This window comes from Canis lupus, chromosome 7 (genome assembly GCF_003254725.2).
Source record: "Canis lupus dingo isolate Sandy chromosome 7, ASM325472v2, whole genome shotgun sequence".
NCBI classification, from domain to species: domain Eukaryota; kingdom Metazoa; phylum Chordata; class Mammalia; order Carnivora; family Canidae; genus Canis; species Canis lupus.
This window is the reverse complement of record NC_064249.1, coordinates 40,155,837-40,174,221: the sequence shown is the minus strand read 5'-3', so window position 1 is coordinate 40,174,221 and position 18,385 is coordinate 40,155,837. Positions and strand designations below refer to the sequence as shown.

The 18,385-nt window shown below is 48.6% G+C and overlaps 1 protein-coding gene across 3 annotated transcripts; it reads left to right on the top strand.

The window, feature by feature from the left end:
* Nucleotides 1–364: 364 nt before the first annotated feature.
* On the top strand, nucleotides 365–11,575 carry LOC112648851 (Fc receptor-like protein 2). 3 transcript variants are annotated; one of them, XM_025430735.3, is made up of 8 exons: nucleotides 365–509; nucleotides 1,499–1,519; nucleotides 3,775–4,038; nucleotides 4,238–4,483; nucleotides 5,823–6,110; nucleotides 6,400–6,678; nucleotides 9,705–10,025; nucleotides 11,200–11,575. In XM_025430735.3, the coding sequence occupies exons 1-8, from the start codon at nucleotides 479–481 to the stop codon at nucleotides 11,220–11,222; spliced, it is 1,473 nt and encodes a 490-aa protein (XP_025286520.3). In that variant the 5' UTR covers nucleotides 365–478; the 3' UTR covers nucleotides 11,223–11,575. The 3 variants fall into 3 exon arrangements, with proteins under 3 accessions (XP_025286520.3, XP_025286519.3, XP_025286523.3); XM_025430734.3 differs by having other exon boundaries at nucleotides 4,238–4,510; XM_025430738.3 differs by lacking the exons at nucleotides 9,705–10,025; nucleotides 11,200–11,575 and adding an exon at nucleotides 7,989–8,203 and having other exon boundaries at nucleotides 366–509; nucleotides 4,238–4,510.
* The last annotated feature ends 6,810 nt before the right edge of the window (nucleotides 11,576–18,385 follow it).

Below are 18,385 nucleotides of genomic sequence, written 5' to 3'. Positions count from 1 at the left end.
TCCATGCACGCTGGAAGGTGTGTCAGCGGAGCTGCGCAACAAGCCATACACACTGAGCCGCAGCAGCAGGTTGCTCTTTCCCTTTGAAAGAGACCAGGCATGTGATGTGGATCTTGGCAGGGTCAGAACTCAGTCAAAATTCTCTGAAAACCAAAAAGAGTTAGAAAGCTTCCCTAAGAGGATTTTAGGCTCAGGGTGAAGACACCTTACATTTTAAGGAGCATTTCTGATCAATACACATACATCTGAGTAACTCTGTGAAAGAGAACATTTATATTCTCAGCACCCATAGGGCTAAGAGTGGGAACAATGCTGACTGGCAAACAGAGAGCTTTCCTACTTCCTTTTTTATTTTTCTATAAAATCCCTGCTGAGCCACAGTTCCCAATCCTGGCTTCACAGTCCATGGGGATAGACGCTGCTCTAGGACCTGAGCTGCCTCTTACCATCGTTGGGAGAACATCTCACTGCCAATCTCATGTTGCTGTGGCCACTGCTTCTGCTCCTCAGTGAGTAAGATGCTGGAGCAGGACTTGGGTGGAGCCGGGGCAGAACCACCTGTGCCCAGGCATCCCAGAACCTGCTCTTGAGCACACGTCTCTCTAATGGGATGAGTAAGGAGGCACCCCAGTTCTAACTCAGGACCAGTAGGCATCATGCGAATCAGGACTGAGCAGAGCAGGTTCCCAGGAAAACAAAGGACTATGCATCTCTTTTGCAAATACTAACGCCCTTCTCTCTTTTGAAAACACCCATTTCTGCTTCTATCTCTGGGAAAATCAGAACACTTCTTAAAAGGATATCAGAGGAATGTTCTCTTAGGGCAAAGTATATTTCCAGCCTGCTGAAATCCTACTCTTCCCAGCCCCACTCTCACACCAAGCAACCATGTCCGGGGGGACTCATGTCTTACTCTCCTTGCCTTACACTTTGGAGTGGCTTCAAGTCCTGCCAACTGTAGATGAGACCACAGCTTCTGCTGATAAATCTGACCCTTGCACACGGATGTAAACACAGGGCTAGATGAGGAATAGGGAAGAAGGGAGAAACAGCATCCATGAGATGCGAGTGGCCACCTCGGGTTCTTCCTGGCTTCCGTGTGGCCAGCAGGTAGGCAACCTGTCTTAAACAAGAGTCAGTCTTAAAAAGAAGGTGTGAGAGGAGCACATACAGCATGAGACGTTCTTGAGAATTTGGCGATCTAGTAATCAGCTCTGGTGGGGGGGGGGAAGCTATGTTTATGAGCCTTTTTGGGGTCTTGAGCACTTGATTCTATGGGAGGTTGTGAATGAAGGAAGGAAGCAAGCAGGGCAAGAGGGAGAAAGGATAAGCGGAATGAGAGGAGGAGGATGGAAGGGACGAGAAGTGGGGGTAGAAGGAAGAAGGCATGGAGGAAAGGGGGCAGAGAGACTGGCTGGGGAGGGGGCTGGAGGTCACAACGTCCCTAGAAAGTCTGCAGCCCCTGGGCCAGTGGTAATCTCTGCCTCTTCTCTTGCAGCTGCTGCGGGTGTGCAGTCTGGTGAGTTATCCTCTTTGTTCTCCTCCGACTCTGGGAGGCTCCCTCTGCCGGCGAGGCAGGTGCTACCTGTCTCACCTCCCAGCTGGGGCTGCAAGGACCAGGGCCAGCACCGGGGTGGGGGTGAGTGGGAGGCTGGTCCCCACTGGGCAGTTCGGTCTCTGCACCACTACCTGCCTGCCTGATGAGCTAAAGGTGTGACCCGACCCTGTCAGGGCAGTGAAATCTCTTCTTGCTGCTGAGCCCTGGGACCAGAGAGAAGTTACCCAAGAAGGGAGAGCAAACCTTACACAGTTACTGTTGGGTAAACATTCTCCTGGTTCTAGACCCCCAACTGCACCAGAGGCTGTGACGGAAAACACATTTACCACAGAGAGGCAACCAGAGGCAAGGGAGAAGCTGTACCTAAAACAGGACCATCTCCTGAACATTTCCTTGGATGGCAAAAGAATCACACCTAACTTGTTTCATATCATAGGACTGGAAAGTTACATTTTCTCCTTTAATTTCTCTTTCAAGGAAGTATTCACTCTCCTACAAGAAAGGGAGTAGAGGGCATCCTTACATATCTGATAACTTTGATATCTGATGATACAAACTGTATTACAACTGCCCTGACTTGAAGCAAGAATGTTCTCTGGACTATCCTAGGATCCAGTGAGGTGTGTGTGTGTGTGTGTGAGAGAGAGAGAGAGAGAGAGAGAGAGAGAGAGAAGGTTGTGCCTTGTTCTGGGGAATGGGTCTGTAAGTCCAACATCGAAGTTAAAGCCTCTCCCCCAAGTATCTCCCAGCCAGATCCTGGTTCCAGACTCAGAGTCATCTCTTACCTATCTCTAGCCCTGCCATTACCCTGAACCCAGTCACACGAGTCTTCTTTCTAATTCTTTAATCAAATTAACTTCATCTTTATCATTTTCCCTGAAAACCTTGCCCAATCTCCATGTGGAGGAAGAAAACTTTTGGCCTCCAGGAAGGCTCAAGACGTGTCTCTCTCTTGGTGCTTCTGACCCACTGCCGTGCCCACCTCCTGGTCCCCCAGTGAGCCTTCTGATGTTGCCGAGCAGTCCAGGGGAACCAGTGGTCTCTGAACTTATTAAGAACAAAAATTCTAAGCATGCACGTGCAACATGTTCCATAAATAGAGATCCCTAGAGGGAAATAATGTGTGCATTGCAAAACACATGAAAAATTGAAAAGATGAGAAAATGCTTTATATGATATCAAGTCCCACCTCTTTATGGATTCCACTTTGGAGATTTGACCAAGAGCCCATGCGAGGGTGGTCGGCCTTCTGAGGCAGTACCCTGAGAGCTAGCATACCCTCCCTCTATAGTAAACTCACAGCTACAGAGCAGAGCCTTCGTATGAAACAAACACTCCTGGCCTTACCTCTTTCTACATCCTCTTCCTCTGTCCAACTCTGCCTCTCTTTACACTGAAGGGGGATGAATGATCCAAAGTCAGGCCTGGGATTAGGCTTTTTTATTGGAACATCTCTGCAATTCAGCCCAATGCACTATGATTCTAAACTGAAATTTTATGATTCTAAACCTGAATTTCTAGCTAAGTTTTCAGCTGAAGAAATTTCCCCCCATAGCCCCAGGCTGCAGGGCTGGGTCATAGTGTATGGGGCTGGCTCTCCTTCCTCTGCACAAACTTGGAACTTCCAGCCTCAGCAGCCTGTTGGTTTCATTCCCCTGCTGGGGTAGATCCAAACACCATGCTGCCTTCAGCTCTGGGGACCACTCTCCTCCAAGGGGAGGAGCCCACTCCTACTCAAAGAGGCCATCCAGCAAAGGATTCTCAGAAGTCTCTGTAAAAGGTACTGATCCTCCAGCCCCAAGGCTACTGTCCCAGCAGATGGATTGTTTCAGTAGGGAGAAGACAATAAAGAAAGTGTTTGAATTGTACCATTAGGCTGAGCCTCCAAGGAGTGAGAGATGCAGAGAAAGTTGATCCTGGCTGCCACAGGAACATGTCACCTTGAATCCGTACAGAGATACAAGTGTCATTCAGAAATCTGTATTTGGTCTGGAAATGGGATTGAAACCTTTAAAAACAGACATAACAGGATATACGGACGATGTCACTAAGGGTTCCCAAGGGATCTGTCCTGTGCAGCTGTGTGTGTGTGTGTGTGTGTGTGTGTGTGCACAAGTGCACACATCATCCCCCCTGCCCCATGTGAGTGGGAGTCAGGGTGCCGGGACCGGGCAGGGTGTCCTGCTCGCACTGCGGGTGTTTGACATCTTTTGCAGACTGGTTGAGCATTGACATGCCCAGCTACGCCTATGAAGGAGACGAGGTGGTTGTGAAGTGCTCTGGGGAAAGGAATAACAGAATAATGACACTGACGTACTACAAGGATGGATCCCTGTTAGCCACTTACCACAATCTCTCGAGCTATACCATTTCCAACGCAAGACCCAGCGACAGCGGCTCTTATTCCTGTGAGGCCAACAGGAAATTCTTCTTTGTACATAAGACAGAAAAAACAAGATCTGTATGGCTTACTGTCCAGGGTGAGACCTCAGTGTTCAAGGGCCTGTGAGTTGGGAGGGCGGGCACCAGGGTGCAGGGTAGGGAATACCAGCCCAGGAGGGAGAAAGGAAGGGTGGCTGTGTGTCCTTGGGTCTGGGTCTGTGAGTCCTGCTCACCGGACACCTCTTGGATGGCTCTCCACACTCCCCGACGGCTGACCTGTTTCATCTCTTCCTCCAGACCGGTTTCCACCCCCCACACTCACAATCCGGCCCATTGAGGGGAGCTCAGTGACCGTGTCCTGTGACACCTGGCTTCCCTGGAACAGGTCAGACACCCAGCTTCACTACTCCTTCTTCAGGGATGACCACACCCTGATATCAAACGGGAGCTCATCAGAGTTTCAGATCCCGGCCATAGGGAAGGGGGACTCGGGATACTACTGGTGTGAGGTGGCTACAGCGTCCCACAGCGTCTCGAAGCAAGGTCAGCGGTCTCACGTGCTCGTGCAGAGTGAGTCCCAGGGGCAGCGCTGCAGGCTGGGTCGGGCAGAGAAAAGCAGGGCGCCCCTGGGGAGACCTGGGTCTCTTCTTTCCTGCTGTGTTTCCCCTGTCCCTGCGGGCATGGCGGGTATGTGGCCATAGGGATCCCCGCTCCTCAGGCTCTGCTCTGTCAGTAGCGACAGGAGGAGAAGCACCATTTCCCTAGAGCTCTACTCTCCCAGTCAGCAAAGTGATCATTATAAGCTCTCCCTGGAGCACCTTCTGCAGGACACTGAGTATGCTCAGCACACACAAGATAAATAACCATCATCTCCATCCTCAAGGAGCTGTCACCAGCCAGGAGGCACCCTAAAGCCAGGGAGAGCCACGGAGGAACAGGGAACAGTAGTCACAGTAACAGGAGTGGCAGAAAGAGCCCCCAGCACTGATACAACACTTCTTGAATGCCGGGCCTGAGGCCAGGCAGCTGTGCTCAGTCCCAGAAGAACAACTCTGGCACCCAGAGATCCCTGTTTCACACACAAGGAAATAAATGGAAAGCACAGAATAGCCAAGCAACCTGCCCAGGGTAACCCAGCATGTAAGCAGCACAGCTGAAATGGGAACCCAGACACACTGGTGCCAGCATCTGCCCTTGTAGCCACCTGATACACCCTGCTCAGCCATGTGGGTGATGAACAGTGTGGACAATGGCTGCCAGTTGCTGGACACCTCCTCCAGTGTGACATCCAGTGCGACACCTCCAGTGTGCCCCTCAGTGTGACACCTCCAGTGTGACATCCAGTGCAACTCTTCCAGTGTGACCCCCAACACAACAGCTCCAGTGTGACAGCTCCAGTGTGACCCCTAGTGTGACCTCCAGTTTGACACCTCCTGAGCCACAGCTGCTATGGATGGATTCCACCTTCATCATCATGTGAGCTCTGTCAAGCTAGTATGAGTCTGCGCTCTATGAGGAAACTCAGAGTCAGAGAGATTAACAGATGCACCAAGATCATGTGATGAATAAGAGGCAGACCCAGCCTGTGCTCCTCCTGCCGTCCAGCTGTCCTACCGTCCTGCTGTCCTGCCTCCCTGGCATGTTGGAAATGAGGAGGCAGCAAGGTCACTGAGGGGCTGGTCATTATTGAGGGCTGATGAGTGTGAAGGAAGAGCAAGGCCGCAGTTTGGGGTATAGGGTGTGTGTGGGGTGGGCCTGCCGGGGACCTCAGCATGCTCCCTCCCCACCAAACACTCAGGTTCCAGCAACTGCACCTGCTCGGAAGCACAGCAGGACACCACCTCCACCCCAGACCCTCATCTGCCCTCTCGTGTCCATGCAGGTGTCCCAGTATCCGGAGTGCTCCTGGACACCCAGCCCCAGGGGGGCCAGGCGCTTGCAGGGGAGCCTCTGGTCCTCGTGTGCTCCGTGGCTGAAGGCACAGGGGACATCGCATTCTCCTGGCACAGAGAGGACACGGGGGAGCATCTGGGGAGGAAGCAGCAGCGTTCCCAGAGAGCAGAGCTGGAGATCCCTGCTGTCGGGGGGAGCCACATGGGGCGCTACTACTGCACGGCCGACAACGGCCACGGCCTCGCCCGCAGCGGAGCCCTGAACGTGACAGTCAGAGGTGAGCAACACTCCTAATTAGCCCGTGATCCCAACAGTCTCCTTCTGTGGCCGTGAGGGTGTGCCGGGGATAGCGAGGGGCAGGGCTGTGAAGAGGTTAAGACGCCGTCTGAACACGGCGGGATATCTCTGATAGTGGTGGGGAGGGGGCAAGGGGACACGAGGCATGCAGGGACAGAGAACTCATGGGCTGGAGGAGCCCTGCGAGGGCCCCAGGATGAGGACAGAGTGGGCTGTAAGTCTGTCCAGCAGGAAAGACGCTCTCTGACGGGGCCCCCTGTCTCCCTCAGCCCCAGCATCCCGCCCCGTCCTCACCCTCAGGGTGCCCGGGACTCGGGCCGTGGTGGGGGACGTGATGGAGCTTCACTGCGAGGCCCACAGGGGCTCTCCCCCCATCCTGTACCGGTTTTATTACGACGATGTGTTCCTGGCGAGCCGCTCGGCCACCTCTGGAGGAGGAGCGTCCTTCAAACTCTTCCTGACCGCAGAACATTCCGGAAACTACTCATGTGAGGCTGACAACGGCCTGGGGGCCCAGCGCAGCGAGGCGATAACACTCAGCGTCACAGGTAGGACACGGCTGTATCGCCCTCTAGACGACCAGGTGCGGTCCACCGTGCATCCTTCCTGCTGGATGATCCGGCCGCCGGGAACTGGCCTTCAGGCCTCGGGGCTCGGCTCGGCCTGGGCCTCAGTGCCTCATCCCTGCCCACCATCGCCTGCCCCCTGGCTCCTCGGGAGCCGGGAGCCGGGGTGCACCCTGTTTGCAGGGCTCTGTGCTGGGACCCGGCCGCGCTGGCAGTGGGGTCCGCGGGGTGCGCAGGGGACCAGGGGAGCACAGCACGCCCAAGGCTCACGGTGGGCAGGAGCTTCCACTGCCTCGTCAATGCTCAAGAAACAGTGGGAAAACCACCAACAGATTCAGGAATCCGAATTTTTATCTGGATTGTCTCACTCCAGCTCTTAGTTTACTGACAAGAAAATGAGATTTAGATTCAGTACCTTTGCCAGGTCACCCTGCCGCTGGGCGCAAAGGTGGAGCTGGAAGTGAGGGTCAGGAAACTGCGCCACCAGCCAGCATCACAGTGATCCCACGTTTCCCCTCTAACATGTCACCGTGGGGACGGTCCTCCCCTGCGACAGCCATCAGGTTCCTGCTGAGCCCTCCTTAGTCACCACGTCCTCGAGGCCAGTAGCTACATACGAATTGCTGACATCTTAGTTCAATTTTTTGCATCCTTATGTACAAAGGAGTTTTCTGTTTTGAACCATCCTCCTCTGGTTTTGGTGTCAGGGAGAGGTCAGCCTCGTAGGCATGATTTCAGCAGCGCCGTGTAGTTGCTGTGCCCTGCAGCAGGTTTAAAAAGGTGCTGGATTCTCCTGCCGCCTGAAAAGTCTCTGGAATCAGCCTGAAGGACTTGCCGAGCTGTGAGACCTTGACCCTCATCATCAGATCTGCTTTTTTTCATTCTTCTTTCTAATTTTTCTATCTTTTATTAAAATAGTTTGGATATCTTTATCCAAAGAGTTGGGCATTTTATGCAGATTTCCATATTCATCACATCATGTTAGCCAGTCCCTCTCATCCAATTTTATAGAGCATCCACATTCATGATAAAAGCTCTCTGCTTAATTCCAACCCATTTGTATGGCTTCTTTCTGAAGCAGACTGGCCCAGGATGATCTCTTTTGTGGCTCTTTTTTGAGAGCCAGTCACAGTTTTAAAACTCAAATCTATTTGGGTTTTGGTTTTCCAGTTCATTTACTTCTCCTTCATCTTCAGTATATCTTTCCTCCTCTTTGCTTTAGGCTTATTCTATGTTGCTCCTTCTTTAACTTCTCAAATAAATGCTTATTTACTCTTTATCTTTATTTGCAGGTAGTAAATGCATCCAAAGCACATGTTTCGGGACTCCTGGGTGGCTCAGTGGTTGAGTATCTGCCTTCAGCTCAGGTTGTGATCCTGGGGTCCTGGGATCAAGTCCCACATTGGGCTCCCCGCAGGGAGCCTGCTTCTCCCTCTGCCTATGTCTCTGCCTCTCTCTCTTTCTGTGTCTCTCATGAATAAATAAATAAAATCTTTTAAAAAAATAAGGCAGATGTTTTTTCTAAGTACTGTTTTCATCCTCCCTTAGAAGTTTCGATAGCTAACATTTTCATTTGTTTAATTTCTAAAGTATGTAGGATATGGGTTTTCATTTCTTTTATAATTGGAGACTTATAATTTCTTACAAATAGTTTTCATATTTATCCTTTCATTTGTTAATTTCTTCTATATTTCTTCATCGTCCTTGTGGTTAAACTTGATTGAAGAATATAGCCTACATGCCTTTTACTTTTGGGAAGTTACTAAGAATGTTTTTATGGCCTAACACATAGTTGGTATCTTTGTAAATGTTGTACATGGAATTCGAGTTTATTTTTTTTTATTTATTTATTTATTTATTTATTTATTTATTTATTATTTGAGAGAGAGAGGGAGTGAGTCTGAGCAGGGGAAAGGGCAGAGGGAGAGGGACAGCAGACTTTCCGCTGAACACGGAGCCCGACATGGAGCTCCATCCCATGATCCTGAGACCACGACCTGAGCCAAAACCAAGAGTCAGATGCTCAACCGACTGAGCCACTCAGACACCCCTCTATACGGAATTTGTAAAGAATGTGAATTTTCTTTCTGGGATGTTCAAAGCTCAGTGTTTATTTTTCTCTTAGATGAAGCTAGTTGCTTATCTCCTCAGTCTCCACAGCGTCTTACACATGCTTGATCCTTTCAATCTATGAGTTTCTGAGAATCACATTCACATTTTACCTATAATTCTTCTAGGTTTTCTGTTTCTGCAGGGGCTCTGCCATGAATTTGGTATTTGACTATGTCAGAAGGGGCACTTTGATTGCAAATGACAGAAATTCTGTACAAATTGTCTGGAGCCAGAGAAAAACAAGTGCAGGTGATGTGAGAGTCAGGACTGGACCTGTCTTAGTGCGCAGCTGGCTCTTACGATCCTGTCTTTGCCTTCCGGCTCTCTGCTGGGTCTCTCCATCATTTTTGTTCTCAGAAGGGAGGCTGGTCGCTGACAGCTCTGCCCTCCAACCCTCCTCTGCTGGAGACCCTCCAGAAAATGCCTCCTTACAAATCACTCTGGTTTAGAAAAGCGAACAAATGGGCAGAGCACAGACTAACCCTGTGGCATGCTCGTCGCCCTGCAGAGGGAGTGGGCTTGGGATCGGTGAGGCCAGCAATGGGGTGTGGAGGGGCTCTTAGAAGAAACCAGGCAGCTCATCCCACTGGAGTACTGGAGCCCTCAGCCTCCATCTCTAGAGAAGACCTCATTCTAGCCTTCTTCTCTTTTTCTAAGATCTTTCTGAGCTCCTGAAAACCAAGACATAAATTCCTATGTCCCTACTTCCTTTGGCTTCAGAACGCAGGGCTGCTTTTCCCAGGGGTCTTTAGGTGGGGCTGCCCTTAGGAGATGGATTCCCTCCATCAGCAGGCCTCTACCCCACCCCACCCCACCCCTGCAGACAGCCTCTCCCAGCACTGAGAGCTGCCAGAAGACCACAGTTCTGAGTGTGCCCTGACCCCTCCTGTTTGCAGAGCCCCCACCCAAAATCCGCTTGATAAATGGTCCCCACCGCTGTGAAGGGCTGGTGCAGGTGGAACGGGAAGGTCACTGGGGCACTGTGTGTGATGACGGCTGGGACACGAAGGACGTGGCTGTGGTGTGCCGGGAGCTGGGCTGTGGAGCGGCCAAGCACACGCCCCCGGGCAAGCTGTACCCGCCGCTGCCAGAGGAGGACCAGCCCATATTTATTCAAGTGGCCCTGTGCAACGGGACCGAGAACACGCTGGCTGAATGCGAGCAGGTTGAGATATTTGACTGTGAGCACAGCGAGGATGCAGGAGCAGTGTGTGAAGGTGCGTAAGGCAGAGCGTGGGGTGGAAACTGGCCCTCCAGCTCTGAGAACCTGGTCTCCGCTGCCACCGGCAGGCCTCCTTACTGTTCACCACACCTGCCCCTTCCTCAGAGCCGCTCACCTGTTGGACACACGGGGGTGGTCAGGACACAGCTTATGTGAGGTTAGCCCAGGGTCGCACAGGACTCTCCTGTGTGCTCCGTTATCACCCCATATCTCCCATCTCAAAAGACAAAGCTTTTGTGTCAAAACACTGATGTTCTCATAGCTGTGAACTGGAGCATAATAGTAGGGAAGTGATTACGAGGCCCCAGAATTGCAGAATTTGAGTGATTTTACTCCAGGCCACGCTGCTTATATTGCTCTGCCATCCCATCAGCGCTTCTGAGGCCTCTCCCTGAAACAACTCACTCGTCAGAATCATTCCCGGAATCGGAGGCAGGCTGGGCTGGCTGGGGAAGACCCAGGATTCCCGTGGGACCCTGGCCGGGTTGTGGGGGGGTGGGGGGAGGAAAGTCAGAAAGACTCTGGGCCCAAGGACACCAGCCCACAAAGCATCACGGAGAGGGTTCCCTGACAGTGGGGCGTGACTGGGTGGAGGCCAGCGGGACCTCACACCCGTCCCCAGGCCACGGCTCTGCTGGAGCACCCCAGCCCCTCGGGCCAGGAGTAGGGGAGCAGCCTTGGGGAGTCCTGTGGACAGATGAAGGTCTTCAGAACCACTGGACCAGTGCCAGGTGTCAGGAGCACATAAAGGCCTGCAGCTTGTTCAGGGACACGGCATCGGAGTTGGGCACCGGGAGGGATCTGGGATTTAGGGTCAGCTGTGCGGGGCTTCAGGCCTGTCTCCCCCACTCCCCAGCCATTCAAGTAGCAAACTTTTCTGACACTCACTATCTCTGTTGGAGAAGTGGGACAATACCTGGTCCCACACCCTCATGGAACTGGGGCAGATCAAACACTCATCACTCATAGAGACGTCTCGTGAAGAGCAAGGTCTGGGAGGAGGCCCCACCTGCAGATTTGGGACAGTCTCCACTGGAGGGTGGGCCTGGGGCTGGGGCTGGCCCTCTTCCTTACTCTGGGCCTCACTTCTCAGGGGAGACCCCTGATTTCTCTGGACAAGCCCTTCCTGGACCGTCCCCTCCTAACCACCTTCTTTCTTCTCTCTGCAGCATTCTTGCCCCATTTTACTTGAAGACCACAGGCCTCAGCTTCTCTCCCCTGGGGCCTTACATGCCAGGTGGGCCTGAACCTTTCACCTGTGGCTCCCACAGCCCCTCAGCAGGACTACACGAGCGCCTCAACCCAGCTGTATTTGGGGCCACACCCAGCTCCCAAAGGAGCCAAATTTGGTAACACCCTGGCCCAGACCCTGCATGTTCCAGCCTCTTCTCAGGGATTTTTGGGAAGCTCCAGTGCTGTCTCCTTGGAGAGCTGTGGCATCTCCTGAGGACAGGACAAACCAGGAATGAATTGAGATGGGCCTTGCATCTGCTAGAAATGTGGGCCTGTAAAACAGACAAAATAAAAGAAAATGTGGGCATTTCAGTTCCATCCTCTTTTTTTTTAAGATTTATTTATTCTAGAGAAAGAGAACAAGTGGAGGGAGGGGCAGAGGCAGAGGGGGAGAATCTCAAGGAGACTCCATGCTGGCCGAGTAGCTGGACGTGGGGCTGGATCCCACAACCCTGAGATCATGACCTGAGCTGGAATCAAGAGTCAGACACTCGGCCAACCGAGCCACCCAGGCGCCCCTGCATTTCCATTCTAAGTGTCTTGGGAAGAAACTAGCTTTTAAAATTTTTCTTTTTAAAACACTTTCTTAAGTTACACATATAAAACACATTAGACAAACAAGAAAGGAAAAGTCAGCCAAGATTCTAATATCCAGAAGTAACTGCTGTTATTATGCTGATTCTTCTAAAGCGTTTTTTATGAATGTATGAATATATTTGAATGATGGTGTAGTTGTGAGTTTATTGTACTGTAAACCACATGTTACTTTATTCTGCTTGTTAAATTTAACAACACAACGTTAACAGACATTTTATATACGGGTCTGTGAGTGTGTGTGTACATAGGTTTTAAGCTAAAACTGTCTTCTCGAGGAGAATCCTGATTCAGAAACGTACTTTGCTGAATACCAATTGGGCTTGGGTCTGCGTGTGGAGAGTGAAGGAAGGTAAAAAGCCATATGCTTCAGGTGGGGACCAGAACAACAAGACTCTCAACTTCAGTCATGTCCAAGTCTCAAAAAACACTTGAGTGGGTGGTTCCTTTTAGAAATTAGTAACAAAGTTTTGAATCTGAGTGGATATGGGGAGAAGAAAATTGGATATATATATATATATATATATATATATATATATATATGGAATATATTTTGATAGGTAATTTACTGAGCCCGTATTATGGGCTAGGTTCTACATGCTAGCTCCTTATATCATTAGTAAAGCTTCAGAAGGTATTTTGGTATATTAACCGTGATTGCATTAGGTTTGTGTTGAAATAAGAAGTTACCTTTAGGAGGATTTGACATTTTTACAGTGCAATCTTTCGTCCCAAGGCCAAGCTCTCTCACACCATTTATTCTTTGTTTAGATCTGTGAGTAGAGTTGAAATTTTTTTTTATCTTTTAAGTTCTACATATTTCTCATCAGTTTTATTTTTAGAATTTTTTCAAGATTTCGTTTGTTTATTCATGAGAAACAGAGAGAGGCTGAGAATAGGCAGAGGGAGTAGCAGGATCCCTACAGGGAGTCGGATGTGGGACTCGATCCCAGGACCCCAGTACCACAACCCGAACCAAAGGCAGATGCTCAACCACTGAGCCACCCAGGTGTCCCTAGATTTTTTTAAACTAAAGCCATTGTATAGAATTTTTTCCCATCATATTTCCTAAATGTTTTTTATTTTTTATAAATGATTTATTTATTTGAGAGACAGAGAGAGAGAGCACCAGCAGTGGGAGCGGCAGAGAGAGAGAGAGAGAGAGACAGAATTTCAAGCAGACCCCTCGTTGAGTGCAGAGCCTGATGTGGGGCTCGATCCCACCACCCTGAGATCGTGAACTGAGCTGAAACCAAAAGTTGGACACTTAACGACTGCACCACCCAGGGCCCCCTAGATGTTTATTTTAGTACATAGGTGCATTGCTGGGTTTTTTACCAGCTGATTGTGGACCAGTCTTGCACAGAGTTCTCCTGCCTTTGCTAACGTCATTTACTCTCCTCAGGTCTCTGGGCGTATAGTCCTATCTGCAGATGAGACAGTCCTGCTTCCTTCTGCTGGTATATAACACAGCACATGCTTCCTTCTCTCCCCAGAAGCATTAGCCAGCCTTTCCAGAACAATGTTAAGTACCATGAGGGTAAAAGGCATCCTTGCTTTCTACCAAATGTAACTGCTATGTTGTGTGAGTTTCACCATTAGCTGTGATACTGGCTTTTAATTTAAAATATATGCACTTATAGCATCAAGAAATTACCTTCTACCCAAAATTAATAAGAATTTTACTTACTGTTTAATCAGAAGGAGATGTTGAATTTTTAAAATATTTCTCCATTACCCTTTAACTTAATATGGTAAATTACTTTAATAGATGCTCTAATAATGAATGCATCTCTCAACTCTCCCTGCCTGTGATGTTTGGGTTCCAAGAAGAATCTCTCAACCAGTGGTTTTCCTTTAACTATTCCACAACTATTCAGAAGACAGTTGAACGATTTTGCCCTTAAAAGAAGTCTGATGCAGAACCCTCAATGTAACCACAACAGTGAAGATTAATTCCCCGCTGAATGTGACAGCATCTTACAGGGGATTTTTGCATCGATATTTATAATAAGGGTTTGTAGCTTTTGATTCTTTCTGTTGAAAACTTTAATATCAACATTGTGTCAGTTTCTTATCTTATGCAGTATTTTGATTACCATTATTCTCTGCTCAGCAATATCAGTTTTATTTTCTTCTTTGAACTCAAAGCTGATTTAAAGCAGAGGTTTAAAAAAAAATACCCCATGGAAGGAGTTTTCCCCTCATTCTGTGATTTTTAAAATAATTTAAATTACATGTATAATTTTTAAAGGTTTCCTTTGGGACTTCAGACATGATTAGTTTTTGTGCATAATCGACAAGTACTTAACAGAAAGTGCGTTCTCTGTCCCCCAGGATGGAGAGCCCAGCATAGGGACATCGTCCTCATCCTACTGTTAGGATCGCACACATCCTTACCTTTACCTGTCTGATCCCAGGTGGATCCATAGGCTCCTCACTGCACTGAAGTCTGTTTCTACTTCCTGTGGTCCACAGGTCGGCGTGTCGACGTCGAGGTCTTTAACTCCAGAGGTTTGTGAGCTCAGAGCCTCCCATGGAAGGCTTTTCCACTGCCCATCAGACTCCTGCCTCGATGACTCTCTGAGGTTCTTCCACATGGGACTTTTCCAGCCACTTCCTTTGCGAGCAATGCACTGAATGCAGGACTGAGCTTTGGTTTTGCACCAAATACAAAATTGTCTGTTTTATGACACATTTGTTCTACATTGTATTTTCTCTTCCTAATGCTTCTTTCCTTTTTTGTGTGTGTTTTGTTTTCCTTCCTCTTCATTTTGTAGCTCAGATGCAGAGTTCATCCTGCATGGCTCACTCCTAATGTCAGCCACACCAACTTTTTCCAGTTTTCTTTATTTATAGTCTGTGTCTTTGATTTCTACCCTCATTCCCTAGCCTAATGTGTTTGAGAGTTCCCTTCATTTAAATGTATTATTTTCTGTGAACCTAAATTTTTCATTTACATAACGTATGGCACTATTTTTCACTTGGTGCTCTTTTTGATCCAGCCATGTTGCTGTGTGTACATCTAGTCCACCACTCCTAACTTGTGCACATTGTTCTACCACCCTCTCCTTATCCGATCCCGCAGCAATGGACACCTACATTACCCCCAACTTGTCGCTACTTCAAACTCTGACAAACTCCAACAGACCCCTCTTTCCTGTCCCACCTTGGACCGTGTGAGAATTTCTTTGGATACATACTCAGAAGTGGACCTCAGGTAATGAGTAAGGGTAGGTGGTCCTCCAAATTGCTCCTGCTCCTAAAAGCACATGAATGTTACCTAGCCCGACATCTGAGGCAACACGTGGCATTGTTTAGTGTTATAATTTTGCCAACCCAATGGACATAAAGAGAGATCTCATGGTGTTTTTGTTTCCATTTTTCTGATTATCAGTAGGTAAGGATTTGGGGGACTTCCTCTCCCGTGAAACAATGGTTTGCCCATTTCCTTAATACTATTTTTGTCTTTTTCTAATTGAGATCCATGAGCTAATGCTTTCTTTAAATAAGTCTTTTGCTTGTTCTTGACTTTGCAAATGTTACCTCCATTCTGTTGCCTGTCAGCTTTGGCCATCAGTCTTCTTTGAGCAGGATTTTTTGTTTTCATACAAATTCATTAATTCTTCATCTTTTAATTTGTGTTTGTGTAAGAAGTCCTTCCCAACCATAAAGTCATAATGAAAACCTCCTAGATTATCTTCTCCTGATTTTATAGTTTGACTTTTTATGGACTAGGTTTTGTAGAGCCCACTTTTACATTTGATATTAGGTATAGATCCATTTCTTTTTCTCCAGACAGTAAGCCAGTTTTCCCAACATAATGTACTAAAGAAGCCATGCATTGCCATTATTCAGTCTTCTTACATACATGGGGCCTATCTGTTCCATTGCTTTGCTTAATTTTGCACATACATTATGCTGCTTTTGTTACTCTGGCCTTCTAATATGTTAATATCTGATAACATAAGACCCTTCATTGTTATTCTTATCAAAGTTATTTTTTTGTCAAAAATGTTTACTAAAGTCTTTTACAGATTTTTATTATTCTTTAAAAATTTTAGAGTAAGGATGTTGAATTGCTCAAACTGTCCAAATGGGATTTTTATTGGGATTTTCCTGAATTTATAGATTAATTGGAGAGAGGCAGTGGTGGTGAGCCTTCCCACATCCCCATTCATCTGCATTGTCTGGCCTGTTTGGTAAATAGAGCAAGTCAGCTTACCCTTGGTACCTGCCATGGTAGCTTTAGACCTGGCAAATGATTCTCGCCTTTACTCCTCTTGGGGGAGACGACCCAAAGCATCTGCAGTGGTTGATCACTGTCCTACCAACTCTTCAGCCCTCTCTCATCTAATTACAAGAAACATGGTCACCTTCTCTGGTCCACAGGGCATCACACTGGTCCACAAAGGTCCATCAGCAGGCCACAGAGGCCGCAACGGAGTGGTCCCTGAACACCCCATGGGAAAGAACTGGGAGCCACAGTTCACACACCTGGAGCATTACAGGAGAGAGACAGGATAAACCAGAGCAGAGAGGAGACGATGTCATGGAGACACATTTGGGCTTGAGATCAGTGTGGAAACATGAGAAGAAAGAGGGATTTAGGACCCTTGGGAGTATCTTTCACATGAGGGTTAATATCCTCCAGTATCATTCTCCTCCCCACCGCCCCCCAAGATCTACCCAGGGGGCCCCCAGGTGCATGCCCAGTGATGTCACCATAGTTGCCCACCCTCACCATCCTGGGGAAATCGGAGCTCCTGGAATGAGTTCTGGAATCTGGAGGTCATGTGTTCCTAAGCAAGGAGGTAAGGTTCTGCCCCTTCCACAGAAATATGCTCAAAACGGACTCTCATTTTGTGTAGTGGATGCTGTGATGCCCCTCAGCTCCTGTGTCAGAGTCCAGGATTTATTTCCCCCATTGCTGAGATATCTACCAGCTGAGCGCTCAGTCATCAGCCCTCTAGAGAGAGTGCCTTGGCCATGTCATTCAGGATCACTATCCTTTCCCACAACAGGGCATCCAATAGCTGGTGAACATAAGGCATAAGAGCAAGGCTCCTTTATACAACTCGGAACCACTCTGAGAGACTGTCTCAACCTCAAGTTGTCTCTGGGGCTGGCCGAGACCTTCGCAGAGATGCTTCCAAGCCCACCTTCTGCTTCTCCCACTGCACAAGTTTGCTCCCTTCCTATGATAATTCCTTTTTTAAAATATTTATTTATTTATTTATTTATTTATTTATTTATTTATTTATTTGACAGACATAGAGAGTGAGTATTCTCACTCCCTCACAAAAGGAGAGGGGGACAAGCAGACTCCCTGCTGGGCAGGGAGCCCCATGCAGGGCTCTATCCCAGGACCTGGAAATCACGACCTGAGCCAAAGGCAGACATTTAGACAACTGAGCGACCCAGACACCCCTCTCTGACAATTCTTGATACTGAGAGCACTCCCTAATAAAATTCCTCATGATAATTTCCATGTGAGGGTCTGCTGCTCTGGAGACAAAACCTGTGACATCATGTACTCACCTGTGATCCCCACATCTAGAGTGATCACTGTGTCCCCCCACCACTCCTTCCCCAGAGCAGGAGAGGCTTATCCCTTTAGTGGCTGTGGTCTGAGGGGATGACACATGTTCCTGGTGCAGAGCAGTAGAAAGTCTGAGAAGGAGCACCCCATATTTCTAGAGCATGAACCATTGATCCCTGTTGAGAGGGAGGATGATGCTGTACATCCCATCACCATATGTTTAGCAGATGGGTAAATAACACCATGAGAAGTACACTTCCATTCATTCATCTCAACTAGCAATTCCCAGATCCAGGGCAGTGTTCCCAGGGGGTCATGAGAATATTTCACTGAGGACCCAGAGAGTGATCCTACAGATCTCAATTAGCTACTTGATGTGGTGAGTTTGTTACAAGCTAGCTCCGTGGTGCTACTGCTGTTACGTATGGTGACAGGAAGGAGGGTATTGAAGACACCAGGAAGAGTGCCATGCGAAATCTATGGACATCCAGAACTCAGGACCATTATATTGGAGAATACTGTCCAAAGTTCCTCCTAACAGGCCTAGGGGTGATCCTCCTAGGTGCAAAGTCATGACTGTGGGATGTTGCATATTAAGAGCTGACTGCTAGAGCACTTGGGTGGCTCAATTTGTTAAGGGTCTGCCTTCAGCTCAAGTCATGATCCCAGGGTCCTGGGATTGAGCCCCTGCATTGGGTTCCCTACTCGGCAAGGAGTCTGCTTCTCCCTCTCTCTCCCTCTCTTGTTCTCTCTCAAACAAATAAAGTCTTAAAAAAGAAAAGAGCTGACTGCTGACCTACTCTAAGCATCTTGGGTAGGTGGAGAGATAGACTATATATTTGTGGAAGAAACAGGGGCCTCCTCTGATGGCTCCTTTGTCTCTGTCATGCCCAGGGGTCTCATCTGTCATAGCCCTCAGTGCTCCTGGGGTCCAAAATGACATGGGTCCATGGTAGAACTTCACTACAAGGCCTGAAGGGGCTCTC